The sequence below is a fragment of the Parambassis ranga genome, chromosome 9 (assembly GCF_900634625.1).
Source record: "Parambassis ranga chromosome 9, fParRan2.1, whole genome shotgun sequence".
NCBI classification, from domain to species: domain Eukaryota; kingdom Metazoa; phylum Chordata; class Actinopteri; family Ambassidae; genus Parambassis; species Parambassis ranga.
Window position 1 is genome coordinate 940,417 of NC_041030.1, and position 18,222 is coordinate 958,638.

General features: G+C 38.9%; 1 protein-coding gene across 4 annotated transcripts; it reads left to right on the forward strand.

The window, feature by feature from the left end:
• Positions 1–1,297: 1,297 nt before the first annotated feature.
• zbtb34 (zinc finger and BTB domain containing 34) lies at positions 1,298–11,002 on the forward strand. Of its 4 annotated transcripts, none has more exons than XM_028414483.1 (2): positions 1,298–1,489; positions 5,521–11,002. In XM_028414483.1, the coding sequence occupies exons 1-2, from the start codon at positions 1,463–1,465 to the stop codon at positions 7,078–7,080; spliced, it is 1,587 nt and encodes a 528-aa protein (XP_028270284.1). In that variant the 5' UTR covers positions 1,298–1,462; the 3' UTR covers positions 7,081–11,002. The 4 variants fall into 4 exon arrangements, with proteins under 4 accessions (XP_028270284.1, XP_028270286.1, XP_028270285.1 ...); XM_028414485.1 differs by having other exon boundaries at positions 5,525–11,002; XM_028414484.1 differs by having other exon boundaries at positions 1,298–1,407.
• Positions 11,003–18,222: the final 7,220 nt, after the last annotated feature.

Consider the following 18,222-nt stretch of genomic DNA (forward strand, 5'->3'; position numbering starts at 1 on the left):
CTGAGCTGCCAACCTGTCACTCACACTTGATAAAAAACAGAAACACACACAGTGCACATTCATTCCTAGCTGAACAGATAAAGTCTGCCTGAGAGAGGACAACTGACTGGAGTTCACTTGTGCTTTGTACCATAAGAAAAACATTACCCACTAAAATTATCCATTGAGTCAGCCATAAAAGTGAAAGTGAAATAATGGGCATGAACTTGAATCATTTATGGGGGGTCACAAAACTCACAATACAATAATACTATGACATTTACTATTTCAGAAAAGACAAAATATCTTAATGATGTGAAATGAGGATGTTGTTGCCTTCGGACAGGCATTTTAGGAGAATAAAAAACATGAATAAACAGTTTTGAAAACAGTTTTTTACCCAAAAGCTATAACTGCACTAAACAAACCTCTATTGCAGCTATTCTACTCTATTGAAACTTTTCATCTATGGGATATGGCCATAGACATAAAGGTAATTGTATTTTATTGAAATTATTTAACATTAACAAAGTTTGTTTTATGTCATAAGGTCCTCCAACGTGTCCCACCTGTTCATTTATAGATATAAGATACATATATATATATATAACCAATCTACATCTACACAGAATGTATGTATGTATGTATGTATGTATGTATGTATGTATGTATGTATTTATTTATTATTTGAGGGGGAGATGTTAGATGTTGTAACAACCATTGAGAGTAACAGTGCTAAAAAGTTTTTTTATCTAGCCTTTGGCGCCCCTCTGTGGTATATAGGTAGCAGTGAATTCATTTTTAATCCTAAACAAAAGATTGTTCAAGTCTTTAGGAAAAAAAAAACAACAACAAAAAGAAAGGTAATAGCTAATAAAATACAGTAAAATAAAAAATAATTGTGGTTTTTATTTTAGTGTTCACAGCCGGTCTGCCAGAAATTCCATCGGTTATAACCCGACTAATAATAATAAAAATAATGATAATTATTACAATAATAATGACAGGCTGGAAACATGAATGGATTTAAGCTGAGAAGTGATGGTGTCAGCATGGCTGCAGCATACTGTCGTAAAATAAAAATCACGGCTTGGGTGTAGTCAGATAAGAGAGTGAGTGCAGCCACGTTATCTGTTGAAAACTATCTGTAGACCCCTGTATAATACTCTACTTTAGTTCAGCACGTAGCATATAGATGATCCATCATGTCGATGTATCGGAGTACAACACTGCCACGAGAAAGGGAGGGGCTGCTGCAAAACACACGGATAGAATGAATGCAAAGAGCCTAAAGAACACTTCCTGTTGATGCAAAAATTGCAGCAGCAACTGTCTGACACATCTGGATTGGAGTGGGGGGGAGGCCTGGCTGTAGTGTTAGCGAACTACTGAGGGGAATGGCCACCGTTTAATGCTAACGTTAAGACGGTGAGTTTGGTGGACTTCAGCTTTGGCATGGACTGCTGGCCGTAATGCGTTTGTAATGTCATCCCGTCCGTGCAATTACAGCGTAAGTAATGGAAATAATTACGCTAGCAACTCTCTGCTAGCGGTTGTAGCATTAGCCTGTATTAGCACTGGTCGCTCCTTAACCATGAATAATATGGAATGGTGTGTTAGCAAAGGTTGTGCTAGCTGTTAGCATGAGTGAACTAGCATAGTGGTTAATTCCTGTGACAGCCAACATACTTTGTGCCCGTATTCGACGTAGCAACTTAACTATTAAATCACACAAGCTTGGCAGGTATTTTTATAGTTACAGAAAACAAGACCAAACTGTTAGAGTACCAAACACAAGATTGATATTTCTGTGGTACGCAGTTTTCTCAAAAAAAGCTCGATTCTAGGCTAACTAATATGTAGCCAGTTAGCGATTGCATGTTTGCAGCTTGGTAGTTAGGTGGTTCGGTCCTGTGAGTGGATGTTTAACTAACATTAGTGTATCTACAAGTTACAGCAGAAGTGAAATGCATTTGAGACAACGGACTCAAATCTGGCTGGTGTTATAGCCAAGCAAGCGTTAGCGTTAGCAGCTCCACTAGATCCCCATCATAACGAGTACCAGGAAGGTCCACATGAAAGTTTGGGACACCGCTCGTTTGCTCCTCGGTTTATCAATATTGTGTGCATGTCCGATGTGATCAGCAGTGCGTGCGAGTATCACAAAAGGAACACACGTTAATAAAATGTGTTACTTCGACTTCTAATAGGAGAACCCTGACTGTGACAGTACAGCACCACCAGTTCTTCTGAGGTAGAACCAGGCCTTTATGTATTCCACGAGTCAGACACTAATCTGCACCTAGTTTTACACAGGGAATGAGTTACACTGAGATTACAGATCATAATTTGTCCTGATAAAGTAATCGTACGTCGTGGTATAGTAGGGAAGTACAAAGTGCAGGGATTGACATGTTGTATTCAGTACACCTGGCTTCACCTGGGACAACAAGCACCGTGTGAACACTGTTAAGAGACCCAGTTAGCTGTGACATTCCTATTTAGATACATTTAAAATCCAGTTAAACACGTGTCATTCCTTGGCAAGTCAGAACAGAGTTGAGTAAAACCTGTTATGACTTTTTGCACCAGTTGACATAATTATTTTGCACCCACTCAACCTAGTCCATTTAGCCCATAAAGTATTGGTTACAACCACAATCTCAAATTAATGATGTGCAATACCTGGCATATAGACTGTGGGTCTGAAAACCAGACTCTTGTTAGGCCTTTTGTGGGATCCTAGATGATGGTTGTCATCTACGTTGTCTCACAAATTAGATGTGACATCATGTTGCACATTATATTGTTGTTTTGTGAATACAGTAACTTTATGAATATGTTGATTTAAAAAAAGAAATAATCATGTGTTTAAGTGTTAAGATTTCCTCTCATGTGATTAGGCTGAAAAAAAGATGGGCTCTTGTCCTCCAGATGTATTGTCCACACAAACCAGATAAGGCAAAGGCAGAAAAAACTTGTAATATTCACATCTGTATGCCCCTCACAAAGCATAACATTTTTCACATTATTTATAACGTATTACCCTCTCTCAGGTGTACTGCAATCTAGTCTATTTTTAAACAGTTTTTTAGTATCTGTTTTAAACTGCTCTCCCAACCTTTGCTTGTTAAGCAATTCTGTCCTGCATCTAGTCCACCTCACAAGCTGTTTTGTAAGTAGGTGGATGTTGCTGATGGCGAAGAAAGTATGTAATGCATCCCTGCTGACTTTGATTTTTCCCTAATGTGTTTTTTTCTCTCGTGAAATGCCAAAGTTTTAGAACCATGGCTTTACGCAGCGTCTGTCCACTATAGTAATGCTGATATTTTGGTCGGACAAACTGCCCACAGTATGTCACTCGGCATCCTTTTATCTGCCTACACGAAGCACCTGTATTAGATAGGTTTATTACCAGATAAGGAACATGAGCCACTGATGGAATTTTTGAGCTGAGTTTAAACATTTTAGACTTTCCCATCTGAGCCAAGCATGTGACCCTCAACTACTGAGCACACATTCTTTGGCTGCCCTTACTCTTGGCTTCATGTAGCATGCTGTTGGCAGCCATTGCTGGTGTGTTTTAGTGTATGAACATTTTGTATTTGAAGGCTGGTCATAGGGGGAGTAAAAATATTGTTCAACTCATTACGGTCGTCTTTGTTTTGCAGCAACTTTTCCCCTCCTAAGCTAGAATGAGAATGTATGGTTTGTTGGACAGGTGTCTCGGCAAGCATTGGCAACAAGAGAAAGTGTTTACATTCCCTGTGTGCTGACAGGGACTCCATCATGAAGATCATGCTGAATTGCCAGTAAAAGAAAGGAGGGTAAGAGGGGCATAGAAAGGGAGAGGGGGGAGGCCAGATGGAGTGGGGGAGAGGTGGATTAAACTGGAGAACTGAAACAAATTAAGGTTTGCAAGATGAAGCTATTTGCATTTACAGACATATCATAACTCAGCTGGGGCAGGAGGATTTCATGTTGAAGTTGCAGTGTTCCAAAATGTGGGCTGACTAGTTCTGGTGTGAAGCCAGGACCTTTTTTTCCTGTTAATATTTTATCAACCAACCAGTCTAGTCAGTATAGTGTTGTATAAGGGTAGCATGCAACCACTAATGCAGTAATGCTCCATGTGAAGGTATTTATGTGCCATTTTGAGAAAAAAGTCTTTTACTCAAAGCTTGAATGTTACGGCTAGTATGTGAAATATCTTAATGCAGGGTAAGGACAAAGGTGATGTCCTATCTGATGCTCGTTTCTCCTGTATGGAACAAAAGCCTTTGTTAGAGTCTTTTTAAGGTTGGTGCACACTCTGAGCAGAACCAGATTTTCTTCTTTCTCTGCCAAATGCAGCATATATACCTTTATGGCTTTGCTTACATGACTGTTACGCTTCACCACTTTCAGTGCATGTAGATCCAAGTACATTATGTCCTATCAGTTGCAATTCTTTTATCTGTTCTCAATTTTCTCTTTAACAGAAACAGTAATACACAAAAAAATTAAAACGTGAGAAATAAACTTGATTGTGTTTATGTGTTAGCACTCCTAGAAAACAATCACTATTTTCAGCAGTCCTGTTACACCTTATGTTGCAGTGTTGTTCTAGATCTAAAAGAATTGGCTTGTAAATATTATAATCACATTGTTGATGCTGTTCTAAAACCCTATCCAAAGGCTGCTACCCCATGTAATTTTTTTGGCTGTTATGATATATTCAGACAAGCAAATGTTGGATCCTCAGTGCCAACTGATAAAGATTACCTGATAACAGGTTATTGAAAAAAATAATATGTGGAAAAAGTAACAACTTTGGGTTTGGTTCTTGTATGTCCCATTAAGCATTGGTAACTTCCTGCAGTTGTTTTGCATAACTGTTCCTGAAAGCTTTTTGCTTCAGTGTTCAAACAGGTCTCAGTATCTTTAACCTCTCTGATTTGTGACTCAGAACTAAAAGTTGAGTTGATGTGAATTGATGACCGTTGGTTCAGGCTTGCTGTTGTAAATTATCTGTTAACCTGCTCTTCAGCTCCACCAGCTGTTTGCGTTTGGTTGCAATTTTACAGTTGTGTCCCCCCTGTCTTTTACACACACACTTTTTATTTATCCATCTAAAACCAAAGATTGACATAATGCTTCTGAAAGTGTGAAAGTGGTGATGGTAGAGTGGGTGACAATGACGATGCTCGGTTTTACATGTGCTGACTACAGGCATGGGGATGGGTCGGCCCGGTATCTATTTGCCCAACACTGACAGTAATACCAGCATTTGCTTTTTGTTTTGATGAACAATATGTGTTAGCATTACATTACAACATAAGGTTGGTCTTTCTGTTGATATTCACTGGTAGAAAACAGCGAAGAAGAATGTAGTCCATCCTACCATACAGAGTCAGTATCACAAGCTACAACCTCCAAAATGATCATTTAGTTAAAACAAGACATCTGAGTCAGTTGAAACCTAATATAATCATGACAATAAACATGCTGTAGTCTCCCACTGTGTTGCAAAATCTAATGTTATCTTTTTTCTTCTCTCAGGCAGTCGACAAACTGGAGAAACATATCCAAGAAATGGACGACGGCAGCTACATCGAGTTTGATGTGCCTGAGTTCAGTAACACTGTTCTGACCCAACTCAATGAGTTGCGGCTTCAAGGGAAGTTGTGTGACATCATTGTTCACATTCAAGGCCAGCCGTTTCGAGCCCATAAAGCCGTGCTGGCTGCTAGTTCACCCTACTTTCGTGACCACTCAGCACTCAGCACCATGAGCGGCCTTTCCATATCTGTCATCAAAAGCCCTGAAGTGTTTGAGCAGCTTCTTGGTTTCTGCTACACAGGTCACATGTCCCTGCAGCTGAAAGATATCATCAGTTTTCTAACTGCTGCCAGCTTCCTGCAGATGCAGGCAATCATTGACAAGTGCACTCAAATCCTGGAGAGCATCCATTCCAAGATCAGCCTCCCAGTAAATGCCTGCAGCCCAGAGAAAGACACCTTGCAGACTAGTCGCAACGGGGTCAATGACAGCAACCTCTTTATAAACCCTACCCAGATCTCCCCCCCTTACTACTCCCGGCAAAGTCAGGCAGCACATGAAGCACGCTTGGAGCTGGCAGGAAAAGGATTGAGCAGGGCACGACTGCAAGAGGAAGGCCAATCAGACCGTGGCAGTAGCGATGGTGTGTCAGAGCATGATGCCCCAATGGAGGGAGAAACGGAGCAAGTGGAACTGATTGGCAAAGATGGCCAAGTAACAGATGTGCATGTGAAGGTAGAAAAGCCCGACAGGCCCACTTACTCAGATAGTTCCTCAGCTGGTGATGATGGCTACCATACAGAGTTGGTGGATGGAGAACAGGTATTGGCTGTTAGTGTGGGTTCGTATGGTCCAGTCATCCAGCCTGCAACCTATTCTTACTCAGGGCTGTCCTCCTCATACTTAGTCAACCTTACCAGCTCCAGTCCTTCTCGCTCAATGCTCAGTGGCTTCAGAGGTGGGCGAGCCAAGGCAAAGCGCCCCTTTGCCATTCCAGCAGGAGTGCTGAGCCATATCAAGTTAGGCTCAGATGATGGTGAATCAGTTGTGGGACCTGCAGGGTTAGAGAATGATGTGCGAGAACGCAGCCTGCAGAGCCAGTGGTACCCCTACAATGAGAGACTCATTTGCATCTACTGTGGAAAGACCTTCAATCAGAAAGGGAGCCTGGATCGCCACATGCGTCTTCACATGGGAATCACGCCATTTGTTTGTAAATTCTGTGGCAAGAAGTACACCAGGAAAGATCAGCTGGAATACCACATCCGTGGCCACACAGACAACAAGCCTTTCCACTGTCAGATCTGTGGCAAATGCTTTCCATTTCAGGGCACTCTTAACCAGCACCTGAGGAAGAAGCACATGGGAGCATCAGAGGGGAGCAATCACGTGGACTCTCCAGAGATGACAGAGGGAAGCTCAGGTCAGAAGGACCAAGAGGAAACACCTGAGGGGATGGCCTTTGAGGCACAATATGCAGAAGAGGCACCAGCCAATGATGTGGAGGAGAGTTCCAAATGCAGTCCAGAGGAGGATCATACATCAAGATGTGATTTTTAGGTCCTGCTTCAGGTTATGGAAGCTTTAAGAAATGTTTATTTCAGCTCAATTTAAAGGACTTCTTTTTAAATTAGCTCCCTCTACAACAAACTTTTCTTGCGTTAAGGTTTTCTGTCAGTTTTGTGAACGTTAGATGCTAAATGGAGAGAAAATGGGTGCTTTGGAGAAATTTGATTCTTTCATGCAAAGGGAGTAACAACTTACTATTTTTAAGGAGGTCCTAATAATCAAGACCCCTAGATTGATTTCTCTTTTTATCTTTCCATGTTTTTTAAAACATATTTACAGAGTTATATAGGCATGTTGCAATAATTGATAATGTGAAAGCTCTGGTAAGATGCTTGTCATATCACCTTATACCTGACCTGTTTTTGCACATGTGGCCACAGGAGGTCACTTAGTCACAAGGAATGATTTTTCTGCCAGTGCAAAGCTTCGTGTGACATATCCGTTCAATACCTCATGACGCAACTACATACTCATAACAGACAGTATTTTAACTTAAATGAAACTCACCAGGTTCTACCTCATAGCCAAGAACCTATCAGGCACAGATGTATTCACAGTTTGAATCCGTTTTAGGTTGTATGTACAGTATCTTATTGCCAAACTCTGTAAAGACTATTCTTTTAACACAAAGCCTTGATACTTCGGGGAAATATTCCTTGCTGATTGTATGGATTAGGGACAAAGTCCTTGTCAAATGTTTCATGGTCAGCCAGGTTAAAAAGATGATTAAGAAGGTGCTATATTAGGAGTACGTTAAATTTCCCTGCTTACTGTTGTGCTAAATGTGGAGAATAGAGTAAGGCAATGGCCCCAGATTTTTCAAGATAGAATTTTGTTGTCTAATAATATTTGTTCTACAAAACACTGCAGGATTGTGTCTCTCACTACTACAGGAGGTCTCACTCTGTTGGCCAAGGTGTGGTTTAGATGCTGCCATCCATGTAATGGGTGAATTATGTCTACAGTGAAGTCATTAGTATTCTATACTTAGCAGCAAATGTACACAGAACTGTTGTATGTGTATTTGTTTTGTCCTGAGACAGGCTTCCAATTTAATACTCAAACAGGCGAGAGTACTCATGGTCAACACAGCACAGCAGGAACAGCTCTGGATCTGTTCACCTAAATTACTATGGTATACTAGTCTGAACAATATGCAAACCGAAAGAACAAAGGAATCTCAGCCATTGTAACACGGTTTTTCTTCCATCATTTGAAAGAGCTATGGGTTTGTTTTCTTTTCTCCATTGTGTTTTACTTTTTATGATGAGACAGTTGATCTGTGATCTTCACTTTCTGCATCATTTGGAGTTTGGAGTGAAATACAGACTTGGAATATGTTTTCCTAATTTATCAATCCTACTTTGTGGCGTTGTCATAAATGTGGCATAGATAGATTAAAGTTTTTAAGAGGTAGCTGGTGATCCAAAGTATCGATGCACTTTGCAGAGTTAGTGGGTTGGCTGGGGGCCAGTGATAAAATGTGCTTGTTTCTGGCTTAATTCCAATACAGGAGCAGCATGTCAATGTATTGCTCCACAGTAGTGATCTTCTCTGAAAAAAAAATGTTGTGATGAGACTCTGCAATCGCATGAATACTATTGGCTACAAGTCATACATATGGCAGCATTGCATTTTATCTATACTATTTGAAATTTAGGGTCAGGGATGGAGAAGTTTTTAGAATATAGAGATTTGCATTTACTCCCATTGTGTTTTAAGAATGCATATTTACAGTAAAAAGCCTCTTGATTGGGCTTGATTGATTATCCTGTCATGATTTGCAAATTTAAAGCTTAGCTGGGTGGTTTTTGTGCTATCCTGCTTCACTATTTGCCATTATGCTGTTTTAATGCCTTTTTTTAAGAGCACCCGCTATATGCTTTTATTTTGTCCCACCTAGTCCGTGCTGAATTTGTGTCAGATAAAATGATAATTTTACAGTTTTCATATAATTTTTTACTTTGTGTGCATTGGGTGGGAGAATATTGTGTTTTTATTGTTTATTTCTGGTGTTACGTAAAGAGTGCAGTCCTCAGAGTGTGAGGAAGTGTGCATCATCATCGTGTTTACTCTGACGTTTAAGATAGCAAACCAAAATTTGGGGAATTTTGCAGAAATCGTTATAGCTAGCTTTTTTTTGTACGAATAACACTTCTGATCATCATCACCTGCAGTTTTGTCAGCCTGTACAATACTTTTTAGATGAATGTTTACCAGGTTAACTTTATTTCTGTCACTGTTGATGTGACGGGCAGGTTTGTCAGAAGACCTGACTTAATAACTCAATAATAGTAGTCACAGACTTATTTGTACCTGCCTATGAGGATTTCTGTCCTTTGTGTAGAAAGAATGGACAGGTCTACCTTCTTGGAATATTGTTAGTAATGTTCCGTGAATAATGAGTACAAACTGCTAAAACAATTTTGTGCCAGGAGACCACACCAAAGACCGATTTTAACAGTAAACGTTAACTGAATTGCATAATTAAATGCTCCTTGAGAAGAATAGGTTCTTAATTTATTAAATTGCAAGGAATGAATGTTTCCCAGCTCATAACAATCACTTGTGGAAAATTACAACAACAATTTGCTGAGAAGACAAGTAGTGAAATCATAAGCAACATCATTATTAAGCCATACAAAAGCTGACAATATAAAAGTTGTGCAATAGATATTGTAATTGTTCAAAGCCAATGTAAACAAAAGAGAATATTTCACAAAAAGTGGCATTTTAAACTTAGTGCCTTGCCACAAGCTTTATATTTTAGATTCTGGCACTTAGATTCCTGTGCCTCTTTCATTTAGAAATAAATTCAGTATAGAGATTATAATAAAATATGGCCACACCATTTATTAACAAATGAATTTATGTAATTCTTGTCCATTTTATAGTATCCTCAGCCTAGATGCCCCTGATTTTCACTTATTGTTTTATTTGTCTTTTTGTCATGGGATGGACATGACTTTGTTTTTTTTTTTTTTTTTTTTTAGGTATTAACTGATTTTGTAGCAATTTATTACAATCCAATGAGGCAAGCTTGTTCCCTGCAAGCTCTTGCCCCATGTTCAGAGACTATACTGTATCTTTCCTCTCTAACGACTGAGGACAATCTAAGCAATGTACTGTAGTTTAGGCATTTCAGTGACAGAATGAGATGCATGAGAAAAACAACTTCCTTGCTGTTTTTTTTTTTTTTGAGTATCTAGCAGGGAAAGAGCCGTCTAGATAATAAGCAGATAATAAACAGAATATTTGTGCAGAAAAAAGCTTACTCATATACTGTAGCTCAATTGCACGTTGCTCAACCCCAAAATTGTATGAAATTGCCAATGGATATTTTTTTTTTACTTGTTTTTGTGTCATTGATTGTGCACTTACAGTTTTCTTAGTTAAAAATACATACCTGTTCCATCCTGGAAGTTAATCTCTGAAGTTACCTGTAAGGGACTCTATAATAGCCTCAATCACTTTGGTAGGGACCTTTCCTCCTTGAATGGTGCTTTTAGACTAGTCAGTTTTTTTGTTCTTATCAAATGAGTCCATGTGTTCATATATTATATGAATGGAGCGTAAATTGTTTAAATGTATTTTTTTTCATAAACTAGTTACTTATGTGATAATAGACACTTGCAGAACCAACTGAACTTGATACACTCGAATTGACTCTCAGTTCCACCCCTCTGAGAGGAACAGGAGATGCATTTTGGGCCACAAGTAATCAAAAGGAAGTGTTTACAAGGAAGGCTGTCAGACTACTTTTTTTTAAAATTGCAGCTCGTCCTATTCCTTTTATAATAAACTCACTTCAGGTAGTTTACAAACACTGATACAGGCTTAGAAAAAATCGTAAGTCTTCCATAGCTTTTTCTGTCAGTTTCTGTCCACTGTGTATTATTAAAAAAAAAAAAAAGCAATAACCTTTTTAAAGTGAAAATGGTGTATTGGGATCATCAAGCCTATTGAAATATTGGCCTGTCATACATTCAAACAAAAACAAAAAAAACACAAAAAAACATGTCAGGGAGCTGTTGAATTGGACCAGGAAAATTTGATATTCCTTTATTTTTTTATATATTGACTAAAATTTTGGACAGGTTGACTTCCTCTATGAAAAAATATATAGAAGTGAAAAAGTGGTGTTGCTTGCTGATTGTTCTGAATGCTCCTCAAAATCCAGTGGAAGTCAGTAAACCGCAACACAAGAACTGAGCACCTGGTTCCGTCATCAAACTCAGTGGCACTGTTCAGAGTTGCACCTCAAGCTGAGTCAAAAAATGAAAGGGATTTTGGGCTGTATAGCCACTGTTTTGGAGCGGACTATCTGTTGGCATGTCGAGGTTCAGTGATCTCCTTTGGCTTTTTCAGGCACCAAGACTGTAGTTGTAGTTGTAGTTGTTCAGGATCTGCCGGGAGGTTTGCAGTATAGGCGTCATTCCTGTTGCTTTTTTCACACCTTAAACTCTGCACTATAATGTCTCTGGCTCAAATATATTTGGTGACAAGGCAAAAAAAACATCAAAACGTAGAACTCAGGGTATATAGTGTTAAAAGTGGTCTCATTGGACATATGTCCTATGTCCATAGTATAATTGTGCACTTCTCTTCAGGTGGGGAAACAGGTCCTCAGTCAGTGGTTCCCAAACATTCTGCCTCAAGGTCTCAATGAGCCCATATTTTCCACAGAGCCAAAGCCTGAAGTGCAATGGAGACCATGAACTGAACCATGACAGCAGAAATGTCCAAGCTCCTGATTTTGTCCACTCTACACACAACCTCACAACCCAACTGTGAACCTCAGAACTCTACTGTTTTGTACAACTATGAAGTAAATGAAGCTAGCTAGAGCTGATGTTGTATCTAATGCCATTTATGAATTTATTTTATAGCATGAAATAAAATATATTTATTCAAATTATATATTTTACTCATAATCATTCTGTGCTGCTTCATTTGGTTCTTAAGCTTGTAAATTGCTTTTTTATTATATAAAAAATGTCATTAGAATAATGCGTTTGTAAAATAAAGACGCTGATTTGGCTCTGGATTGACTTTTTTGTTTCACACGAGTAGACTGATTCTTTTGGATGTGTGCACAAAAACTATTAGGTTTCCTATTTTCTTTGACTGCATGGCATCAGGAGGAATGAATGATTATGCAACCCAGATCCTCTAGAGGGAGATAGAGAACAACATATACGCATCAAAAGGTTACAGCTATTAGGTGAGTGAAAGATTGCAATGTAATCGAATAGAATCAATAAGACTGTGCAATTATATGTACAGAAATGCTGTAAAGTAGGAATGCTTTCAAGAATATGTTTTTTTCAGGTTCAAGAATCTTTATTGTCATTGTGCAAGGCACAATGAAATTTTGTTCAGCAGTTTTAAAGCGAAACTGCTGAACTAATCGGTTGCTATCGGATTGTAAAGAGAAGTTACACTAATTTAACAAAAAGTGCATCAGAATGAAATCTACCCTACCTTTAAGATGCTGCTGCTGACAGGTTTGATGCTATTTTGCAGGGGGTCTCACTAAATTTGTGTTTACATTTCTCTTCTGTTCAATCACTTTCTATTTTATAATCAAAATAAGCTATAAACACTTCTAATTTTTTATAACTCTTATTTTACAGCATTTTGTCCATACCTGCCTAAAACGTTTGCACAGCAAACGTACATGTGGAGCAACATAAATTAGACAGCTTTGGCTTCATTGACTTTTTCTCTAAATACTGTCATTCAATAAGAGAATTTCAGTGTTTCACATAAATCTTAATTATTGACAATCTCAGTAAATATCATAACATTTGGCATGTGTGGTGTGGACTGAGTATCACTCATTGCCGGAGGTTCTAATAAATTGAATGAATTGCCTAAATGACAGCATTATAGGACTGCAAAGACATCTGATCCTAAAATAACAGGCTAAATTGCTCTGTTCAGTGGAATAAGAGAATAAAAAAGAACCACAAAATACAAGGCCAGGAACCCTGAGGTAGTCTTGTTTCCACAAGACATCTTTAACTGCATTCTGTGTGTATGATGTATTGCGGCTTTGTAACACATTGCTGGATGGGCGTGAATTGCAGATGGCTGCTGTTAAGTATTCCTATGACAGCTCTGCAGTTGCAAAACAAAACATGATCAGCAGGGCAGTGTGTAATACACAGTTTTGTTAGGATTTGTTGGCAGAGGTGAACACACACACGAAACAGCAAATTAGAACAGTTTAGAAAGAGTCATTTCTAACCTGTAGCAGATCCAGGTCCAGTTTGGTCTCCTTTAATGAAGTGACAGCAGAAATTGTAGAATGAAGCCATTTCTCCATCAAAGATTAACTGGCTATGGAGCTGACATTTTAGGCCATAATGGGTTAACACTGTCATATTAGAGTAGATTTTGGGAGAAAGAAGAGTGAAGTAGCTAATCTTTATGTTTCTCTAGTCCCCAAGTTCTTGAGAGGGAATTCCCTCTTTTACTAAGAAAGTGCTGTGAAGTGTCATTCTTCCTCAATTACAGGAGTGCTAAATCAAATAAGTTAAGAAAATTAACCTCTGGCCTGCTGGCCTGACCCAAAGAGAACCCCAGTGCACATGGCTGCAGGCCTCAAGGTGTAGCAAATCCATGGCTGGTTTCAGTGGAATAGAACACAGTGGAACAGAAGCAACCAACCGGCAGCAGGTAATGCACATTAACATATCTCTTTACACTTTATTCATTAACTAGCTGTTGTGATACACCCCATTTAAAAATGAATGAATTAAGCCTGGCATTTTAATTTTTTAAATCTTATATGAGCTCTATTTTTTCAGGACACACGCTTATGTCTACTACCGCTATGAGTTCTGGCCGAGTATTTCTGTTTTATTGCTCATGTGGGCAAGATGACAGAGTCCCCAGTCAGAGCACATTCCAGTACCCCTCAGGACTCAGGATATATTTGCTGGTCATGCTTGCGTGACTCGTTACTATTTTGTAAAACACACATTAGATCAATTAACATCAGTGGCCACAATGATCATGTATGCCATTCCTACACACGTGTGCGCCTTTCCTCTCACACACAGTCTACACACTATTGGTGTTTTGTTGGTTTTTGTTGGTGGATATTTTTGGTGTTTTTATCAAACTTGTTGTTGGCTAAATCAACCATGCTAGTTTTATCAGAAAGTTGTCGTCAAGCCTTTTTGGCAGTATCTAACAACACAATGCAGTGCGTTGACAGGTAGGGTGGGAGTGGTCATTAGAAAATCGATGATGGACGTGGATGCTCTGACCCCCAAGGCACCTACGGAATCACCTAGGGCAGTGAGGCCTGTTGCTCTCCCTCCTTCTGTGTCTGTTGAGCCTGAGGCCTTTCCGTTTGCTCCAACACCAACTCCTGACTCCTTTTGGTTGGTATGCTACGACCCCTGGTCACCTCTAGAGACCACCACTGGGGACGTAACAAACCTATGCAATTACTTGCTCCACCTGTGCTTAAAAAAGGACCTTCCTGTCACACAGCAACAAATGAATAAATGTTATTACTAAACTCTGCCGTGACATTTCAAAATGTAAAATAGCTAAATGAAACACATTTACCTTGATGTGGGAAAATTGTGCTCAGCTTACAACATATTGTGTCAAGATGCTTGTATAGCACTGTGTGTGGCATGTCTGTTCAGAAGGATGGAGAAGGGTGGGGTTCGAGACATGTGTAGACCTTTGCGTTTTTGTACCTTTTATGAAGTGACTTCACACAAAAAGTACAGTAAAAGTCCACAGTTACAACTGATTGCTTTACAAATAAGTATAATTTTCGGTTAATGCTAAAATGAGTCGCCACTGTTATGCTTTACTCTTTCTCTATAGTATTTTTCAAAGAACTCAAATCATATGTGGACTAGTGACTTGTGTGTATTACGTATGCAGCCTATTTTGTATTCTTATTAAAGCATCTATTGGTCAGCTTGAATGTGCCTTACTATAGTTGGCACACAGTTATAATTAGCCTCAGAACGTGTATCTGCTTCTGAGAAACCACTTCTTTTCCCAATATAAGCCCTTTCCTGGTCTTCATATTTTCCTTTATTAAAACTGAGTCAGCCTGTTGTTCTGCAGCTGACCCATGTTCCAGTCATTTTGACTCACAGGTGAGCAATGGTTTAGAGGGGCTTGATGAAGCTGTTTCTGTTTCTGGGATGAGAAGTTAGACCTAACTTTGTTTCTTTTAGATTTTATGTTGATTTCTTTTTAGAACTGTGCTTATTTGAAGAGAATATAACTTTTGCAATAGAATTGTAAATTGTAAATCTTTCGACCCCTTTTCTTGTTCATACAAAGTGTATTCTTTGTTGTATTTTAAGATTTTGGCTCTAAAGTTTAATTGCCCTTCAGCAATAAGTTGATAGCACTTCACTGCCTAAAATAGCTCCTTTTTAATGAATTTATCAAACTAATGCCAGAAAACAATGACGTGTGTATGAGCATCTGTGTCCTACATCTGTGTGCAATTATTGATAAAGCGGTCTGTGGGATGGAAATGGAGAGTGAACAAAGCCTGGCTATTAAAGGTTACCGCCTGCACATGGAAGAAAATATAACATGTCTCCATCCAGTTCTCATGACTGACTGTAAGAGATTTTTACTTGTCTAACAGTAAAAGGTACTTGCTTTGTTGGACTAGCCATAGAAATACCATACAAAATAACATTTCCATTTTGCTGAGGAAAATTCCTCTCCATCCCTGAGAGATTTCCTGGAAGGTCCCTCCCGAGGACTTACAGACATTTTGGAAGAGGATGAAACAGCGGGTCATGGCATGTGGCTGTAAAGCTATAAGCAAATCTGCACATCTACACAGTGAGAAATCAGTTCAAATGCTGAGCTTTTGGAAATGTAATAGTTCCACTATGTAATAAACATTGAAGTGACTATTCTCCTAAAGAGAAGCCACACCACAATATTACATATTTTTATTTTTAGCATCTCTAATAACCCTTATATGTATCAGAATGATTTTACAGCAGCACTGGGAGCAGGTGATTTAAATGAATGCATACTGTATCAGACATAGAGTGATTCCAGAGACAGACACTGTAATGATCGCATAGCTCTCCTATCTCAGCATGCCTTCATAGTCTGTGGTGAGTTATGGCAGAAAAAAAGGAGTGATCACATCGAAGAAGAGAATGCAGAAGAAACAGATGATGGGAAAGATGGCTATGATTTGAATTTATGGTTATGGTTATTACTGCTGGCATGAAAATGTGTTTTGAAGGCTGTCATTTTACAAGAGGAATTGTTCTGTTTAAAAGAAAGTGTAAAAGTTGGTGTATTGGAATTATGCAACTTTAATGAAATAATATTATCCAACACAATTCTGTGGTTGTACTGGCTATGTGCACAGAATCATTTTAGTATGACTCTTCGACAGCCACTGGAAAATGGCAAAAACGCTGAAGAGCAATTCCAGCAGGTTTTTGGGCAGACGTACCCCACCTATTTGGTTAGCAAGTAAGTATTTAAATAATTCAAATATTTCTTGAAATAATCAGCATTTATTAGCAGGTATTGCATGACGTCACTGATGAGCATTGGTCGATGACTGTGATATTTGGCTCTGTATATTAAATACTTGTTTTTTTCTCTCCATAAACTACTGTTTATATTTTCTCAGAATTAAGGCCCTGTGGCATCCACCAGGGGTGTGACTTAGGCTCTCTATTAAAAAGCATTTTTTTGATGTTTTAACGTAACTTGTTAGACTCATTCTGCTACATACATTTTGTTGATGTTTTTAATTTCTCTTCCAAATACCCACTCATACATCTTCAGTTGGGAATCACTGTCCTCTACAGTCATTCCCAGGGCAACTGGATGGTGAAACATTTAATTCATGTGTGACCATTGACCTCAATCAAGTTACTATACTGATTTCAGAGTAATTTATCAATTATTTTTAAATGTGATTTAATTATGTTTAAGCCCATAATTTATCCCAATTTGTTCATCACATTTAGTAAAGCTTTTAATAACAAACTGTAAATTACATGGTTTGTGGCATGGTAAGCCCTTTGGTATACATCTCTGTTTTGCTCATGAGCATGATTGTCGGTGGTTACGGCCCCCAGTGAAAACTATGTGCAGTGGTTTTTCCTGGTATGACTACACTTAGTGATACGGTAAGGTGAAAGAGGGAGCATTGGAAAGTTAAGAATGGCTCTTTTTTCCAAGTCTAGGGACACAGATTTTTACAGATGTGAAACAACAATACAGGCCAGTTTGAAGGTTCAGGTCTGAAGGCTCAGGAAATGCGGTTCTTTTTGTGCTGAGTGAGCACTGTGTCAGCTCAAGATTTTCCATGTTGGTTGAGGAGTGGGGGCTGCTGCAGGCCACCCTTACTGAAGGTTTTCCATGGTGGTGAGTCCTCAGACGTACACTGCATCCAAAGAGTCTGTCGTCTCTGTTTATGGAGACGATGAAACATTGACCTCTGTTTTACCATGATTAAATGAATCGACAAAGCAGACTTAAACTTGTTTTAGGATGTCCTTTTTATAAAAAGAACGTGTTGATCTACAGAAGATTTTGGTACAAAATGCATTTTACTGTCCCATCCATCTTCAGTAGAAACACAGCTGACAAAAGTGACAGTCTCTGTGATGAATGCCTTCCTTTGTCTCATCCAAAGCTTCTTTGTCATGGGAAAGAACAAGTTTGAGCTTTTGATTTATGTGCCAGATTTAGAAGCCAGAGTTTGTCAGCTTAATATAAGAAAGTGTTTTGGCTGCTGCCACTACAGCACTTGTCTGTGCTTTGGCAGCATAGGATGCTAAAGTGTGAAATTTTAGCTTAAACAGCATACATCATGTTTTGCTCTGTTGCAAACTAGGCTCTGTAGACAATCTCAGACTGTCTTAAAGTTGTCAGTCATACTGAAGGGGTTTCAAATGCTCTTTTAACTGTCTAAACATTTTTCAACTCCAGTTTGGTTACAGGATATGACACTTGAGTTTGGTTCACTGCAGTGTTATGTCATTTTCCCTTCATTTTCCAGCTGTCTTTGTAAATCTCATTGACACATAGTGAAGTAAAAGAGGTTTGTGCTGTCAGTGGAGGGGACTGCTGGATGCATTACTTTTTCAA